The sequence below is a fragment of the Zonotrichia leucophrys genome, chromosome 24, assembly GCF_028769735.1.
Source record: "Zonotrichia leucophrys gambelii isolate GWCS_2022_RI chromosome 24, RI_Zleu_2.0, whole genome shotgun sequence".
NCBI classification, from domain to species: Eukaryota; Metazoa; Chordata; class Aves; order Passeriformes; family Passerellidae; genus Zonotrichia; species Zonotrichia leucophrys.
In genome coordinates this window covers 1,105,405-1,122,274 of record NC_088193.1, presented here as the reverse complement: position 1 = coordinate 1,122,274, position 16,870 = coordinate 1,105,405, and the positions used below count along the sequence as shown (strand labels likewise).

Genomic DNA, 16,870 nt, shown 5'->3' with positions numbered 1-16,870 from the left:
ACCGAGGTGAGGCTCTGCCTGCCCGCACCACACCCCAGGGCTTCCATTAGGAGAGCCCCAGGCCTAATGGATGCGAGAAAAGGTGGCTGAGATGGAACTTTGCACAGCCAATTATCCCGGAACAAGAGCACGGTGAGAAAAAATGAGTTCTGGGTGTTCTCTTTGGCACCGGGCAGGTCCCTCTGCAGCCATTGGGGTCTGGCTCTGCATCCCACCTGTGTCTGCTGTCCGTGTCGGGGATGGAGGGCAGGGACACCTGGTGCCACACTGCCGAGGTGCCCCAAAGCAGAGCTGAGCCTCAGCCTCATCCTGGTTTGTTGTCCTGGGAAGCCACCGGCCTTAGTGGCACTTTGGCCTCTTCCCAAGGTGGCCCAGGCCAACAACAGCCCAGTGTTTCCAGGCCACCACAGGACCACTGAGGTAGGAAAAACCTCTAAGATCAAGCCCAACGATCAACCCAGCACTGCCAAGGCTATCTCCAAACCACATGGCCAAGTGTGGGGCTTGGGACAGGGGGCGGGGCCTATCAGTGAATGGGCGTGGCCTTAAAGGGGAGGGGGCGGGACCTGACAGCGAGTAGGCGTGGCCATGAACTGGGCAGTTGTTGTCTGTGCCTCTGTGAGTGACCCAAAACACCCAAAATACATCCCAAAAAACAAAAAACCTCAAAATCTATCAAAAAATCCACCCCAAAAAAATCCCTAAATCCATCCCAAAATCCACCGCAAAAACCACCCCAAAATCCCAGTGTATCCCAGGTGTATCCAGGTGTGCCCAGGCGTATCTGAGGTGTATCTCAGGTAACTCTCAGGTGTGTTTTCAGGTACATTTCACCCCCCAGTGCCGTTTCAAGGACGGCACTGCGTGTTCAAGAACTCTCACGTGCTCTAGGCCTCGGCCCTGTACCTGGGGCTGGACCGGCATGGGTGGCCAATGGACAGACCACGGGTATGAAAGGACAAAGCTGCCGAGCATTTCCCACCCCAGATGCTCGAGGGTGAGTCAAAATATCCAAATCTGGGGTTTTAGACCCAAAAATTGGTGTTTGAAACACAAAAAATGGGGATTTGAACCCAAAAATGGAGATTGAGAACCCAAAATCCTTGGGGAACAAAGTCAGCACAGCCATATGGTTTGAACTCTTCCAGGGTTGGTGACTCCACCACTGCCCTTGGCAGCCTGTACCAGGGCTGGACAACCCTTTCAGTGAAGAAATCTTCCCTAAAATCCAACCTAAACCTCCCCTGACACAGCTTAAGGCTGCTTCCTTTTGTCCTGTCATTTGTTACCTGGCAGAAAAGCCCGACCCCCGCCTGGCTCCACCCTCCTTTTCGAGAAGGTCCCCTCGAGCCTCCTTTCCTCCAGTTTAAACCCCCCAGCTCCCTCGGCCTCTCCTCATCCCGCTGGTTCTCCAGCCCCTTCTCTTGACACACTCCGGCACCTCAATGTCCTTCTTTCGAGGGGCCCAAAACTGCTCCAAGGATTCGGGGTGCGGCTCCATTAGTGGCGAGCCCAGGGGCACCGTCACTGCCCCGGCCCGGGGAGCGCCCCCCGATCCCCGATCCCCCATCCCCGGGCGGGCGGGTGCGCGGGGGGATGCGGAGGAGCGCGGAGGGATGCGATGGATGTGGAGGAGTGCGAAGGAGCGCGGGGGGATGCGGAGGAGCGCGGGGGGATGCGGAGGAGCGCGGAGGAGCGCGGAGGGATGCGGAGGAGCGCGAAGGAGAGCGGGGGGATGCGGAGGAGCGCGGAGGAGAGCGGAGGAGGGCTCAGCGCAGCCCCGCCCGGCGCGGCCCCGCCCGGCGCCGCTCGCCCTCGGCGGGGGCGGCCAGAGCCGGGCGCTGCGGGCAGCAGGGACCGCTCCGCTCCGCGCCGCCCCGCGCCGCAGCCATGGCCCCGGGCTCGCCCGCCGCTCGCCGCCGCGCCGCGCCGCGCCTGCTGGCCGCGCTCCTGGGTAAGGGGCGCCGAGGGCTGCGGGGACCCCTCCGGGTACCGCCCGCGTCCCGTGTCCCCCCACCCCGGCTCCCCGGCGGGGACTCAGCCCCAGGCGGGGGTCCCCGCTCCGCACCCGTCCCTGCGCCCCGCCCGCCGCGCCCGGGGATGCCGCTAACGCCGCTCTCCGCTCTGCAGACGGACGGTCCGGAGCGCCGGGGATAAGTCACTCGGCCAAGGTGACTTCGCAGCCGAGCCCCAGCTCCGAAGTCCCGGCTCCAGCCCCTGCCCTGCCCGCAGCCGGCGCTTCTCCTGCGAGCACTGCGGCTGCACCCCGCTTTGCCCCGCTGCCGAGCCCCGGCCGGCGGGGACCGCGCTGCTGCCCGCCCGGCACCGGGGGATGCCCGCGGGGAGCCCGTGCACTGCTTCAGCGCCAGCACGCCCGCCGACAGGTCATTGTCTTACGGTTCCTTTGGTACAACCGCCCGCATGTGCTTGTCCCCGCCGCGGGGCCGCTGCTTGGAGCATGACGCCCGGCGCTGTGGCCGGGGATGCCCGAGATCCCCCGCCACAGGGCGCAGGGAGGGGCTGGCAGCCGTTCCCTCCCCGCTGCACACCTGGGGCAGGCTCCGGCCGCCTGCATCAGCCTCACGCCCCCGCTGCACTCCTGCTCCTCCCGCGGGTCACCCTCGCCCCAGCCCGCAACCCAGGGCTGGCTGGGCAGCGCTTGCTGCTGGGGCACTCCCGTGGGAGGCGTTTTAGAGGGCAAAGTTCTTATGTTAAAGGATGCTGGAGACACAAACAAGCCATGTAAGTACCTGACCCCCTGCAAGATTTGGGTGCCAGCACCTGAGCTGGCACTGGGGTGGTAGGAGAGGCTCGGAGAGGCTTGAGAGCGCTCAGGGGTCGGGGGTGCAGGGCGTGGAGGTGCGAACAGGGTCCCACAAGTCGCTCAGGTGGGCTGGGAGCTGGGAGGGCGCTGGGCAGGGAGTGCAGGGCGGGTCTCTCTGTAGGTGTTGGGGATGCCGTGCTCCGCCGGGAATGTCAGCAGGCTCCTGGCTGCAGCACGGAGCAGGGCACAGCTCCTCCCAGGGAGAGCTGGGGGCCGTGTGTCCTGTCCCCCAGCGCACCTGGCTCGGGCTGCGCACGGAGCTCCTCTCTTTGAGCCCGCTGGAGAGGAGCCCGGCCAGCCTGGCAGGCATGGCTTGCTGCCTGCGCCAGCCTGTCACGCTGCCTTCTCTGGGCAGTGAAAGTTTCTCTCGAGCAGCTTTCCCACAGATGGCAGCCCGGGGTGAGCGCGGAGCCCCCTCGCTCTGGGGGCTCTCCCTCTGCAGGGGCAAAGCACAGGCAGCCCAGGCTCTGGTGGCAGCAGTGGCTGCTCCCTGCTTCCCTGGGAAACGCTGGAGCCTGCAGGCATGGGAGGGAGCCTGCACCCCCCAGGAGAGTGGCCCTGAGGCTTGGGGGTCTGGTGGTGCAAAGTGCAGCAGCTTTGGGAGGGTTTGGAAAGGCAGCGCTGAGAGCTGGTGTGTGGCGCTGCTCCCCCAGCGTGTTTTCCTGGGTGCTTTATTTAGTGGTAACATATCAGCTTTGTCTTCCTGAGAGCACAGGATGACAGGAGCAAGGTCAGCCTCGATTTACCCTACACGTTCAATTCAGGTTACATTCTAAGGGTGGCAGACAGGTTTTAAAGTGTTGCAAGCTGCAAGGAATCATCTTTCCTGCGAGTGTCCGCTTGCAGCGCGCTGCAGCCTCAGAGGTACCTGCAGAGCCAGGCATCCCCCTGCCAACTCCTGCTCCCGGGGTGCAGCTCCTGTCCCCTGGGACACTCCTGCCTGTGAATCCCCCTCTGCAGCACCCCCAGAGCTGCTCGAGGAGCTGCAGGAGATTCCATCTGCCGGGAACCACTCCCTGCCTGCCGAGCAGAATGAGGAGTGCTCCTGTGTAAAGTTAAATAACTCCTCGCCTGCAGTGCTTGCAATGCAGCACTGCAGCAGGGCCCGCAGCCCAGGATGCAGGGCTCTCGGGCTTGGCTCCGGCTGCGACGTGCCTGGGGAGTTGTTAGCACCGGCTTGTGTGGGAGAATAAATCAGCAGCTGAGGCGGCTGCGGAGAGAGGAGAATCCTGACAGAGGGCAGCGTGTCCGAGCTGAGCTGTTGGGGCAGCTGGGGATCGTCCTGCAGCCCTGGGAAAAGCTCTGACCCCTGGGTTTTGTGCCCAGGGAAAGCTCTGCAGGGCTGGCTGAGGTCTGGGAAAGGGGAGGACAGCGCTTTGGTGGGCCGTGCCACATCTTAGCCATGTCACATCACACAAACAGGACAGGGCAATCCTGGGATGGGGAGCGGGGCTGCTCCTCTGGGCAGGACCAGAGCATCCCTGTGCTCCCAGAAAGGATCTGTGGGGACAGCGGTGGCCCAGCCCCGTGCAATGCCAGGCCCTGCACCCAGGAGTTGGAGCTGGGCTCCTACCTGCCCCTCTCTCCCTGCCCCTCTCTCCCTGCTCGGGGGAGCCGAGGAGGAGCAGGACAGCCGCCTCCTGCACTTTGAAGGTCGTCAGGCAGCTCTGGAGGGAGGCAGGGCTCTCTCAGCTGGACGTGGGGGCTGCTCCCGAGGGCAGGGCAGGGCAGGGCAGTGGGTGGCAGGCGGCCAGGACAGCCTCGCTAATTGCTGCTCCAGCTCCCGCCTGAGGAACAGAGCTCTGCTTCGCCTTGGCTTTTTTCTCCCCCTTCAAGGTCCAGCTGAGGCCTGTGGATAACATGCAAATCAGGGCTCTCATTTGCACGCTTTCTTCCTGGGGATATTCTGGTTACTTTGAACCCGCGCTGTCTCTGAGGGTGACCCAGCCCCAGCCCCCTCTATCACTGAGCCCTTCCAGGGCTGGGGACAGGCTCCTGCCATGGCAGCCAGGTGTGCCAAAGGGGATGACGGGTGACAAAGCCTTGGCCTCACTCTCTGCTCCCCTCTCCCTGCCAGGTTTGCACGTCCTGGCCATCGCCTTCGCCCTGGAGGTGTCGGTGGGGAAAACCAACACGGTGACAGCTCTGAATAACTCCAATGTCCTGCTGCCCTGCACCTTTGCCACCTGCATAGGCTTCCAGGACCTGGTCTTCAAATGGTATTTCAACACGACAGAGCTGGTGGGTGGCTCTCCGGGCTCTGCCTCTGCTTCCCTGGCAGCTCCTGTTGTGCTTCCCCAGCACAGCTGGCACTGAAGTTCTCACAGTTCCCTTTCTCCTCGTGCAGGATGTCCTTCTCTCCGTGTCACCAGCTCTGGGGGGGACAAGGCTGTGCCAAGGGGTGACTCAAATACCCCAGAACATCGTGCTTTTGGCACAAAGCTGAACTAGATTTGCTGCTGCCCACAGGCTCATTTGTTTTCATAAATTGGCTGTTCAGGTGCAAATCTGCACTTAGGGCAAAATATGGTTCATTTCCTCCTCCTTGGCTTGCTTTGAAATATGAAAGGTTCTGTATAGATTTGCTTCCTGCTGGGAATATTTGGCTCCTCAATTCCTCAGCAGGAGGGCCGATTTGGAGCAGCTCTGGCCATCAAAGGAGCTCACTTTCTCTGGGGATCTCCCATTTTTTGCATGGTCTGTTCCATTTCTTCAGGGCAGGATCTGCTGCTCCCCACCAGGATGTTCATCAGGTTCCTCTCCATGGCCATTCCTGCTTTAATGGGGTGCAATGGGACATTTGGTGGGGGTGTCTGTGTGGGCAGAGCTGAGTCTGGGCACCACCAGGAGAGCGTGAGCCTTTCCCTCACCCAGCTGATCTTGCCCCCTGCCCCTGCAGATTTACCATGGCAAGATAAAGGCCAAGACCACGGAGCCCACCCTGGTGTGGCACAACCCGCGGGTGGAGTTCGTGGGCTCCACCACCAAGAAGGACAACAACATCTCCATCGTGCTGAACGGCGTGGAGTTCAGCGATGCTGGCAAGTACACCTGCTACGTCAAGAACCCCAAGGAGAGGAACGCCGAGCAGAACGCCACCATCTTCCTCACCGTGGTGCACAAGAGTGAGTGCTGGCCAGGGGTGGCTCTGGGCTGGTGGCAATGCCCCTTGGTTTGTGGTTGTGCTGGTTGGCATCCCTGGAAGCCTTGTGGGGATGAGGTTTTGGGTTTTTGGGGTGGGATGTCCAGCTGGGAGCTCCCTGCTCGCTTTCCCAAGCCCCCTCGGCACCTTCTTTCCCGCAGTGGTGGAGACGGACAACACTGTGACCATCATCATCTTGAGCGTGGTGGGGGGGCTCATCGGCCTCCTCATCCTCTTCATGCTCATCAAGAGGGTGGTGCTGTTCATCATCAAGAAGATGCAGGATGGGAAGTGAGTTGGGGTGGGGTCGGGGTGAGGGGGCCGGGCTCAGGGGGCTCTCAGGGCTGGGCTTGGGGGATTCTCAGGGTCAGACTTGGGGGCTCTTGGGGCCAGGCTCAGGGGGCTCTCAGGGATGGGCTCAGGGGGCTCTTGGGGCCGGGCTTGGGAGATTCTCGGGGTCAGATTTGGGGGTTTCTCGGGTCCAGGCTTTGGGGGGCTCTCAGGACCGGGCTCAAGAGGCTCTCAAGGCTGGGCTTGGAGGATTCTCAGGGTCAGATTTGGGGGCTTTTGGGGCTGGACTCGGGGGGCTCTCAGAGTTGGGGGATTCTCAGGGCTGGGCTCGGGGTGCTCTCAGCTGCCCGTGCGCTCTCCCCCTGCAGGAAGGAATGTCTGGTGAGCTCGTCAGGGAACGACAACACCGAGAACGGCCTGGCCGGCTCCAAGGCGGAACAAAAAGCTCCACCAAAGGCATGAACAGAGCGGCGGCGCCCCGCGCCCGCCTCGCCCCGCCGCGGCAGCCCGGGCACGGGACCAGCCTTCCCCTTTTGTTTTCTTTCCGAACTGCCAGCGCTTGAGACATGTTCCTATTACACACGTGCCTGCAACCTGCACTGCTTCTCCGACAGGGCTGCGGCTGCCGGGGGGACTGGGAGCTTCTCGCGGACTCGCACTGGGAGGCTGCTGGGTTGAGCACAGGCAAGAGGGTGCCGGGCAGGGCAGGGGCACGGGCAGGGTGGGTGCCGTGCCCAGGGCCGGGTGCTGGCACCGGGGCCCGCTGGGTGCTGAGCTGGGGTGGCTGGGAGCGGCTGCTGCTGCATCCAAAAGGTTTCTGGAGCAGGATGCTCAGAGCCGGCCGTGCAGATGGCATGGTGCAGGAGGATGCAGGGCTGTGATAAGCACACTGGAGAACCAAATCAGTGACAGGGCCCTGGCTGTGCCTCGGTGCCTCCCTCCCAGGGCAGGGCTGGGGAGGTGCCCGTGTCCCAGGGCATCCCTGGGGGCAGGGGGCTTCTCCCCAGGCAGCCCCCCGGCTTGGTGCTGCTCCCTCCCCTCTCTCTGGAGCTCGGTGCTTTTGATGCCCGTGCCAAGGCTGAGCTCGTTACGTGGATGTTTTTGTGTGAGATTCCAGGGGAAAGCAGCCAATTGTGTTTCCCTTTCACCGCGGCAGGGAGGGAGCACGGCCGAGCCCAGGCCAGGGGAGCCAGGCTGGGGCTGTGCCACCGACCCGCTGGGCAACCCTGGGCAAGTTGCCCTGCCTCTCCATGCCTCAGTTTCCCCGTCTGTAAAATGGGGACAAAAATACTGCTCTACCTCACGGGGTGGGTGTGAGGTTTCCTTGGCTGTGAGGAGTGAGTGGACTCACAGGACGTGAGACACAAAGTGGGCAAGCTACATCTGAGCTTGACAATTTCCTTTAAAACATGATTTGTTCCCTATTTCTCCAATTTGTGAGTGTCTGGCAGTGATGCTGCAGGACAGGCAGCTCCCCTGGCCCCACAGTAAATTGGGATTCTCAGCAGAGCCATGGCTTGCTGTGGGGTGCCCTGGCAGAGGTGCTGCAGTGGGAGCAGGTGGGGATTTGGTGGCCAAGGTGACAAGGAAAGGCTGGGTGCTACTTTCTCTGGAGATGCTGGAGCACAGCGGGCTGGTCACCCCAGGCTGGGCCTGGGGACACCCATTGGAGCAGGGCTGTGTGCTCAGGACAGGGGACAGGCACTGGGGGACAGGGGACAGTCCCCTGGCTGTTGATAAGACAGGCAAGTGGGAGTCAGGACCTGATCTTCTCCCTGAGGGTCTGTAGGACCCAATCTGCGCTTCAGTGTCCCCACCTGCACGCTGGGGACAGTCTGAGCTACCTCTGAGGAGGGATGGGGCACCCTGCCCGGCTCTGCACAGCCCCTGGTAGAAGGTGCCACCCTGTGCCAGGTGTTGTGACGTGCCAAGTGTTGTGACGCACCAGGTGTTGTGACACCGCCAGTGCCACCTGTGTGAGCCTGGGAGGAGCCCGAGACCTCCCAGCCACCCCAAGAGACCCCGGCCCGCCCTGGAGGAGCCCTCCCGCGGGGGAGGACAGCGAGGAGGCGACGGAGGGAGTTTTTTAAAGACTATTTTTAGCTGTCCTGACCTGTTGGGCCTTTTTTAGCCGGCGCGTGGACACGGCTCCACTTCCCGCCGGATATGCAATGCTGCACTATGCATGGGTTACTACAATAATAAAGCTTCGATCCTGGCCTTTCTATCGAGCCGTGCAGGATGGTCTGGGAGCCTCCATGGAGCTTTCCCAAGCTCTGTGAAGTCTGCTACAGATTACTCCTCTGGCTCGCTGGGAAACGGCCACAAAAGCACTTTTGGGAATGCGACCCCGTGATCCCATGGGTGCACTTTTGGGAATGCGACCCCGTGATCACACGGGTGCTCCGGGGGAGCGGGCTGCCCTGGGGGCTTGTGCCAGCGCCAGCGGGGTCCCTGCTGTCCCCAGGGCTTTGGGGGGGCTGCAGGGGCACCCTGAGGTGTGTGCTGCCACAGACACGTGTGTGTGTCCAAGCACAGATAGAGCTGGTGGGGAAGCTGGGGGTAAGCACAGGGGGGTGTGCGCCGGGCTCTGTGATGACTTACAGCACATCTTTGCACTGTAGAGGTTTAGTTAGCTTTGCCTTGAATGAAATAAAGTTTACGTTTACTAGAGAAACTCGCCGGTGTTTGGGGTTGCTGTGGGTGTTTGTTTAGGTCTGGGGGGCGGCTGAGTGAAAATAATCCCGTGAGGAAGCAGGAGGAAGGCTCGGGAGGCTGAGTGAAAAACAAATCCTTTCCTTTAATGGGAATGGGGGGAGGCTGTAGAGCACAAACATCATTTCTCTCTGTACAACAGGAGTGAGCTGACAGCAGCTTGGCCCCCCAGGAGCCATCCTGCCACAGCGGGGTCAGCACAGGGCAATAAATTAATCTTCCTCCGGAAGGGAGCTCAGGCCAGAGAGATTCCTTCAGCGGCCGCCACTCCGAGTCACCCTTTGCCTCCTTGGCTGGGCTCTGGCACCCTCAATCACAGCTGCCACGAGGCGTTGGGAGCCTTGCTCACCTTCCGTGGCTGGAGATCTGTGGCCCTGCTACTGCCAGAGCCAGGGCAGAGGGTGGGAGGGGAGGCTGGGGGCGAGGAGCGACCTGTTCCAGCAGGTCTCAGAGCTCTGACTGCGGGGAGAGAGAGGCACAGAGGGCATTGAGGGCTCTGGAAGGGCGGCCAGAACAAGAGCAAAGCAGCAGAAGTGTCCCTTTGGGGGCAGCTCAGCGAAGGGAGCTGCAGGACGGCACTGACCCTGCGCACGGCGTAGATCCAGTCCAGGTATGCACGGACGCTGGTGTAGACTCCAGGAGTGCTGGGGGTGCCGCAGCCCTGGCCCCAGCTGACGATGCCCACGACCTGCCAGTGCCCTCCCGAGTAGAGCAGGGGCCCGCCGCTGTCCCCCTGGCAAGGACAGACCCTCAGGATGGCCCCACAGAGCCACAGCCGTGCCAGAGCAGCTCTTCCCTCCCAGGAGCCGTGGCACAGATGGGTGTGAACCCACCCAGGCCCTGGCCAGCCCTGCCCCACACCTGGCAGGTGTCCACGCCGCCCTGGGGCAGCCCGGCACACAGCATCCTGTCGGTGACATCGCCGTGGTAGGCGGCCAGGTTACAGCTCTGCGCGTCGATGAGCTCCACCTCAGCCTGCTGCAGGCGCTCCGACAGCTTCCCTGGGGGACACACGGCCTCTCAGAGGGACCCTCTGCTCCTGCTGGGGGCTCTGCCTCGTCCCTGCCGCCCCCGGGCTGTGCCACTCACCGTGCTCCTCTGTGTAGCCCCAGCCAATCACCCACAGAGGGGTGCCCGGCACCAGCTCCTCATCAAAGTAGGGCAGGCAGATGGGCTTGGTGCTGTCTGGAAAGGAGATGTGAGGGGGGCCCAGGCTGGCTGGGGACAGCCACCAGCTGGGCACCCACTCGGTGCCACACTGTGCATCACCACTCCAGCCCGATGCTCAGTGCCAGCAGGGGACATTGTGCCCCCTGCCCAGGGCAGGGCTCTGCCGGGCGCACCTGAGTCGTGCACGGGGGAGCGCAGCTTCACCAGGGCGATGTCGTTGTCCTTGGGGGACGCGGGGGTCACCTCGGCCAGGAACACCTTCTCCACGGCGATGGTGGCAGCGCCCGACAGCAGGTCCGAGCCGGCCTTCACACGCCAGCTCTGGATGATGGGGTTGTTCCTGTGCACAGAGAGCGCTGCTGTCACTTGTGGGGACAGCCCCAGAGCCCCCTGCCAGCCCCGTTGGTCTCAGCGAGCATAGAGAGGTATCATATTATAGAGAAAATAAGGTACAGAGGTTCCTGGGTGATTGCCAGAGTGCTGAGGGTGCAGTTACCGCTGAGGAGAACAACGGAGAGGAGGATAATTGCTAGGGTGACCTCATAGCAGATATTGAGCTCCTGCCCATAGTGCCCCAATCAGGGTGTATTTTGGATTGGATCAGCCTGACCATAGGATGGAGTGCACTGCTAAGCTCGGCATGGCTGATGGGAGGAGCAGGCCTAGGCTGGCAGGAGATCCAGCAGCGCCCGGAGCCGCGGGCGGTGCTCACTCACTTGAAGCAGTGCGCGGCCGTCAGCACCCAGCCGGGCCCGATGATGCTGCCCCCGCAGATGTGCTCCTTCCTGTACTGCAGGCTCACCTGCCAGGGCCACGCCTCGATGGCGGCCGGGCTGCCCCCCAGCACCCGCGGGGTCCGCACGCTCTGCCCGCAGTCTGTGGGGACACAGGGACACGGCAAACCAGGGACAGCAGCGTGCCCACAGTGCCTCATCCCCACAGCGCTGCTGTCCCCCCTCGTCCCCAGGCCTGCTGGAAGGGGTCCAGCCACCCCCTGCCTGCTCCAGCCCCCCGGATAATTAAACTGATAATTAGTTTAATCAGGGTAATTTGCCGGTAAAGGTAAAGCTGGGTAAGCCTCCCTTAGGTGTTTCATTGCTGGGAGGTTCATGCTGGCGTAACGAGGTGAGCAGTAATTAAATCCATCTTTCCTCGTGCAAACACCATGGAACGGGCTTGGGATGGAGCCACATTCCCACGGGGCTGTGCCAGGAGAGAGGCCCCGGTGCCCACAAGGGCCGGGCACCATGGTGGTACTTACTGGAGCAAAAGAGTGACACAACCAGCCCCGAGAGGCATTTCCTGCAGGAGGAAGGAAGAGAGCTGGTTTGGCTCCTCTGCCAGGCACCACCAGAGGCTCCTGATGGGGTGCACACCGTCCCCACTCACCTGCCTGGCTCAAGCACCTGGAGGCTCCCATTGCTCAGCACGACCTCGCGGGGAGGCAGAGGCTGCCCCGCGCTCACCTCCACGCCCTGGAATGTTGGGGTGCTGGGAGACATGGGGGGACAGGGCTTCAGGTGTGGGGGAGACAGGCATGGGTGCCTCAGCACATCAAGAGCCTGGATCCCATGGGAAAAGGGGATTCTGTGGGACAGGGGTGCCAAAGTGGGGATGTCACAGCCCTGGAGGGCCCAGGGACAGGGAGGGGAGAGAATTCCCTGCTATGCAGAGGAGTGAGCAGGTGGCTCTGGGAGGACTCAGGGGCCTCCTTGCTGTTTCATTTGGGACCTGGAGAATGCCAGGTTTGACTCAGTCTGGGCTCCTGCAGTGGCTCAAACACCAGAACCCATCTTAAAAGGGATGAGCCTCGCTGCCCAGGTGAGCTGTGCTGGTACTCTGGGCTGCTCTGGGGAGGGCAGGGCTGCAGGTAGGGGACATGGAGGCAGAGCAGGGGCAGGGCAGGGTGCCCGCGGGCTGGGACAGAGCTGGGCACAGCACTCTGCTCTCACAGGAGGCTGCCAGGCTCTGAGGCAGCTCTTGGGCACCCACAGAGTGCTCTGCGTGCTGGGGACGGACTGAAACCATTCGTGCAGAGCTCTGAGTGCTTCACAGAGCAGCAGAGCCCCACTCCTGAGCAGCTTTTAGGAAAGGCGAAGCAGGGCAAGCAGCCAGGTACCTGCTGTAGCCCATCTGCTCACAGGCAGCTCTGGCCAGCGCCGGGGTGAAGTGGTCGTGGCACACACAGGACCAGGTGCCCGTGTGGCTCTGGAGCACCTGCAGGATGGATCTGTCCTTGGACACGCGGGCTGCAGGCAGACACACAGTCAGCTGTGGCATGGGATGGACGCAGCAGCCCGGCCCCCCGAGCTGTGTTGGGGTGTTCTGCACTCACCCCAGGCTGGTGGCCCCTCAGAGAACCACTGGGGACAGTTGGCCTCGTCCTCGCCCTGCAGACAGTCCAGATGCCCGTCGCACACATGCTTCAGTGGCACCAGCTTCAGGGGCTGCTTGCAGAACAGGTAGTGGTGGTCCAGGTAAATCTTCACTGCGGGGAGAGGGGGGCTCAGTGCCCAGCTCCAGCTCCTGGGCAGGCTTGGGGGGATCAGCAGGGAGCTGGGTCTGTGCTGGCCGAGCCCTGGCCATGGACAAGGAGGGGCAGAGGGCAGGAGCTGTACCCAGGAACCCAATGGCCACCAGACAGGCCAGGGTGAGCACCACGGCCAGGACGAGGATCCCAACACGCTTGAAGGAGCCTGATGGCCTGGAGGATTTGGGTCTCGTGTAGGGACCTGAAACACAGAGGAGCATGACCCTGCATGGCTGGCACCTCGTGTAAGGACCTGTAACACAGAGGGGCATGGCCCTGCACGGCCAGGCTCAGCCTGGCACCTCTCATCCCCCCCAGCTCCCATCTCCCAGCCGTGTTACCTCTGCCGTTGAGCCGCTCCGAGGCCGAGTCCTGCAAAGCAGAGAGGGAAACAGTCACGAGCTGAGACTCAGAGAGCAGCTGGAAGGTTGGAGAGGCAGCTGTAGCCAGGGTGGTTGGCCCCGTGGTGAGCTCACAGCCCAGGGAGGGCAGCAGGGATGAGCAGGGACACGGCCCCAACCTTCACAGCCCAGGGATGGCAGCAGGGATGAGCAGGGGCACTGCCCCAACCTTCACCTGAGGTGACTTCAGAGCTGCCAGGAATGGCTTGTGCTGCTGCGGTGACAACACCCAGCTCTGGGTCACCCAGGGTCACCCGCCGCCGTGTTCCCATAGACACCACCTGTGCAGTTCCAGTAAGTGGCTCCCAGTGGCACAGAGTTACTGTCATTAACACACCTGAGGCTTAAAAAGTCACAGGTGTTGCGAAAGAGGCGCTCTCTGGTGAGCAGAGACACCCTGAGTCAAAATACACACGCCTGCGGGGCCGTGGCACAGGGCATGTCACCACGGGGGGGTTGTGGCTCCGGCAGGGTCACAAGGGGGTGGCACAGCCCTGGTGCTCCTGCCGGGCTGCAGGGACACCGGAGGAACCAGCCCGAGCCCGGGGAACCTGCGCTCCCAGGGCGGGGAGGGCTGTGCCGCTGCTAAGAGACGGGGTAAACACAGCCGGGGCTGCACAGGGGATGAGTCAGGCATCGATCCGCTTGAGCTGCTCGGAGTTATCTCAGAATTGTCCTCCTGGAGCAGCTCCTCGTACGAGAAACCCCGGCCATGGGCGGGCAGGTGCTGTGAGTCCATGCTCGGTGGGCAGGCTGGAGCCCTGAGCCCCCTCGGGAGGCTCAGGTGGGCACTGCCGGTGTCCGCTCCGTGATTTCCAGCCGTGCTTGTGCCGTGCCACAGAGCAGCCCTCTGGAAAGGAGCTCCTGCTGCGCTGAGCCTGCTCCCTGCCAGCCCTAGCGAGATCCTCTGCTGCTGCTGCTGGGCTCTGCCACCACAGGTAAGACCAGGATTTTGCATGAGCGCAGGTAAGGGGGGTTAAACCCGCTGTGATAAACCCACAGATCCAGGTGCACGATCCAGAAGAGTTTGGGAGCCTTTGCTCCAAGAGCAGCACAGTCTGGAGAAGTTTGTCACACCAGAGGGGAGCAGAGGTCCCTGTGCCATCCCAGGGCTCAGAGACCTGGCACAGCAGTGTGTTTGTCACACCAGAGGTCCCTGTGCCATCCCGGGGCTCAGAGGCCTGGCACAGCAGTGTGGGGGCACTGGGGCTGTGTGCCAAGGTCAGAGGAGAGGGGAGCCCTCTGTGCCCCGGGTCACAGTGCCAGGGCATGCTCAGCCATGCACACACACCCTTCCAGCAGGGTTTACAGCCAGTGCCAAGCCATTATCCCTGGGCTGGCACACAAAGGCAGGCTGGCTGCGTGAGCCAGGAGCTGTCGCCTCCCTGCCGTGTCCCTGCAGCGTGGCTGGGGCTGCTGGCGCTGGGGACAAGCAGTGACCTGTGCAGGGGAGGGCTGTCTCCTGCCTGGTGCCGTGTGACCGTGTCCCAGCACGCTGGAGTCTGGCTCCTTGAGGAGATGCCAGCAGCCTTCCTCCCAAAGCCAGGCTCAGCTGGCACCCATGCCCAGTGTGGGCAGCCTGTGCCAATTCCCCACCCCTGCACGGGCTCTGGGGTGCAGAACCTGTTTCCTGGTGCCAGGGAGCTGCTGGAGCAGGAGGGCAGGGTGGGCAGGGAACCTGAGCCCTGCATCTCCCACCTCGCTGCCCTTCCTGAGCCACCTCTCTGCAGAGAAGGGAAGAGCTCCCGAGGCTGGGGAGTTTTGTAATGCTGCCCCAACCTCTGCCAGCCCAGGGCACGTGGGGCTGGTCCTGCCTCCTGCTGACCTCCTGTGTCACCTGGGCCTGGGCTGGGCACCTCCTGGATAATGGGATCCTAACGGTTCCCTGTGGGAACGGGCCCGGGCTGGGATGGATCCTGCAGGGCCCTCTGCAGCAGCACGGCTGTTCCTCTGTCCCCACAGGGCCAGAGCTGTCCCCATCACATCAGACACCACCCAGAGCTGTCCCCATCACCTCATCCACTGCCCAGAGCTGTCCCCATCACCTCAGCCACTGCCCAGAGCTGTCCCCATCACCTCATACACTGCCCAGAGCTGTCCCCATGTCCTCATGCCCTGCTGGGCTCCTTTCTAAGACACCAAGTCTGGTGTGGATGCAGATGAGATGGGTGATAATTGGGTTTGGGGTTTTTTTTTGCATTTTCTTCAGTCCATGAATCTGCTCAGTTCCAAAGGGATCCAGAGCTTGGGGCTGCCTCTCCGTGACTCCTCTCCAGCCCCACCACGAGCAGGAGCTGCACTGGTTAAATCCACAGCCAGGGCAGGAGTGGAGGCCCATGATTTCCTGCAGAGCTCCGTGCTACCGTGACTGATTGAGCTCCCTTGCTGCGTTCTCCTGGAGCTCTCCATGGCACCGTGGCCGTGCCAGCTCCAGCTCTGCCCGTGCAGTTCTGCAGAGCCTCTTCCCCTCTGTGAGCAGGGATCCATGCAGGGTGTGCTGAGGGCTCTGTCCCTCCCTCGGGAGCAGCTGCTCTTCCCTCACCCCGCCGAGCTTCTCAGGGCGATCGGATTGCGAGGGTGACTCCTTGGCTGGGGGATTTACCCCATGGGTGTGTGCAGGCGCTGCAGGGCAGCTCCCCACCCTGCAGGGCTGATGTGCCGCTCTGCTGCTGCTGCTGCTGGGGGGTTGGCAGTGCCCAGCGAGCCTGGCCATACCCCTGTGCCCTCCTGGGGAAGTGTCCCCCTGCCAGGGAGGGACTGCCCGGGCTTTGGTGGCTCTACCTGCCCAGGTGTGTCCTCTGTGCTGAGCAGAGGCACTGGCAGCTGTGCTGGGAGGGCCTGGCTCTCCCCCAGGCAGTGCCCAGGAGGGGGATCAGACCCTTCAGGAGGTGCTGTTCCCCTTGGCATGGGGGGCATTGCCTTGCTTGTCTGTTCCCTGGGCCAGGAAAGGGAAATGCAGCCCCAGAAATGTGGGAGAGAGAGATGGGGGCACCCAAGCATTGTGCCCAGGTGAGGAGCAAGGAGAAAACCTCCCTTGGCACCCAAGCACCATGCCCAGCCACAAAAGGGTGTGAGGAGCAACGGGAAACCCTTCCTTGGCACCCAACCTCTGTGCCAGGTGAGGAGCAGGGGAAACCGTTCCTTGGCACCCAAGGTCCATGCACAGCCACAGAAGGGGTGTGAGGAGCAGGAGAAACCCTTCCTTGGCACCCAAGCTCCGTGCCCAGCCATGGAGGATGTGAGGGGCAGGGGAAACCCTTCCTTGGCCCCCAAGCTCCGTGCCCAGCCACGGAGGGATGTGGGGAACAGGGGAAACCCTTCTTTGGCTGCTGGGGAGCAGCAGCTCCCTGGCTCTGGGCTGCCCCATCCCCTCAGCACCGCTCCGGGCTGGGAGCACGGGGTATTCGTGGGGCCGGTGCCCATCCCGGGGCTGGGGGCAGCGCTGCCACAGACTCACCATGTCCGTGCAGCTCCGGCGGGGTCCTTTGCCCGCAGAATGCCGGCGGCTGTGCCCGGTGCGGGCCCGCGGAGGCTGCGGCTGCCCTGGAGCCGGCCCGCGGTGCTCCGCAGCCCGTGCCCTGCGCTCCGTGCCCACTCCGTGCCCGCTCCTTGCCCACGCCGCGCTCGCACTGGGGCAGCGCCGCCCCGGCCCTCCTTAAAACCCACAAGGGGAGTTGTGAAACAGGAATTCTGGTTTGTATTGTAATACAACACCGGTCTATCAGCAGCACCATCACCTGCGCTAATCTCCCGAGCATCTGCACCGCAGGTGACTCACCTGCCGGGCTGCTGTCACC

The 16,870-nt window shown here is 62.8% G+C and overlaps 2 protein-coding genes across 5 annotated transcripts; one reads left to right on the top strand and one right to left on the bottom strand.

The window, feature by feature from the left end:
• The first annotated feature begins 893 nt into the window (after nt 1–893).
• SCN4B (sodium voltage-gated channel beta subunit 4) lies at nt 894–8,960 on the top strand. Of its 4 annotated transcripts, XM_064732107.1 has the most exons (6): nt 894–997; nt 2,131–2,384; nt 4,902–5,065; nt 5,724–5,949; nt 6,128–6,257; nt 6,626–8,960. In XM_064732107.1, the coding sequence occupies exons 1-6, from the start codon at nt 951–953 to the stop codon at nt 6,717–6,719; spliced, it is 915 nt and encodes a 304-aa protein (XP_064588177.1). In that variant the 5' UTR covers nt 894–950; the 3' UTR covers nt 6,720–8,960. The 4 variants fall into 4 exon arrangements, with proteins under 4 accessions (XP_064588177.1, XP_064588180.1, XP_064588178.1 ...); XM_064732110.1 differs by lacking the exons at nt 894–997; nt 2,131–2,384 and adding an exon at nt 1,827–1,954 and having other exon boundaries at nt 6,626–8,957; XM_064732108.1 differs by lacking the exons at nt 894–997; nt 2,131–2,384 and adding an exon at nt 2,398–2,742 and having other exon boundaries at nt 6,626–8,959.
• A 325-nt stretch (nt 8,961–9,285) lies between these two features.
• On the bottom strand, nt 9,286–16,807 carry TMPRSS4 (transmembrane serine protease 4). The gene is given in 13 exon segments (XM_064731873.1): nt 9,286–9,705; nt 9,834–9,973; nt 10,062–10,157; nt 10,316–10,482; nt 10,859–11,018; nt 11,404–11,444; nt 11,532–11,633; nt 12,262–12,391; nt 12,478–12,630; nt 12,761–12,874; nt 13,014–13,044; nt 16,527–16,640; nt 16,643–16,807. Coding segments are annotated over 13 exon segments (1,833 nt in total).
• Nucleotides 16,808–16,870: the final 63 nt, after the last annotated feature.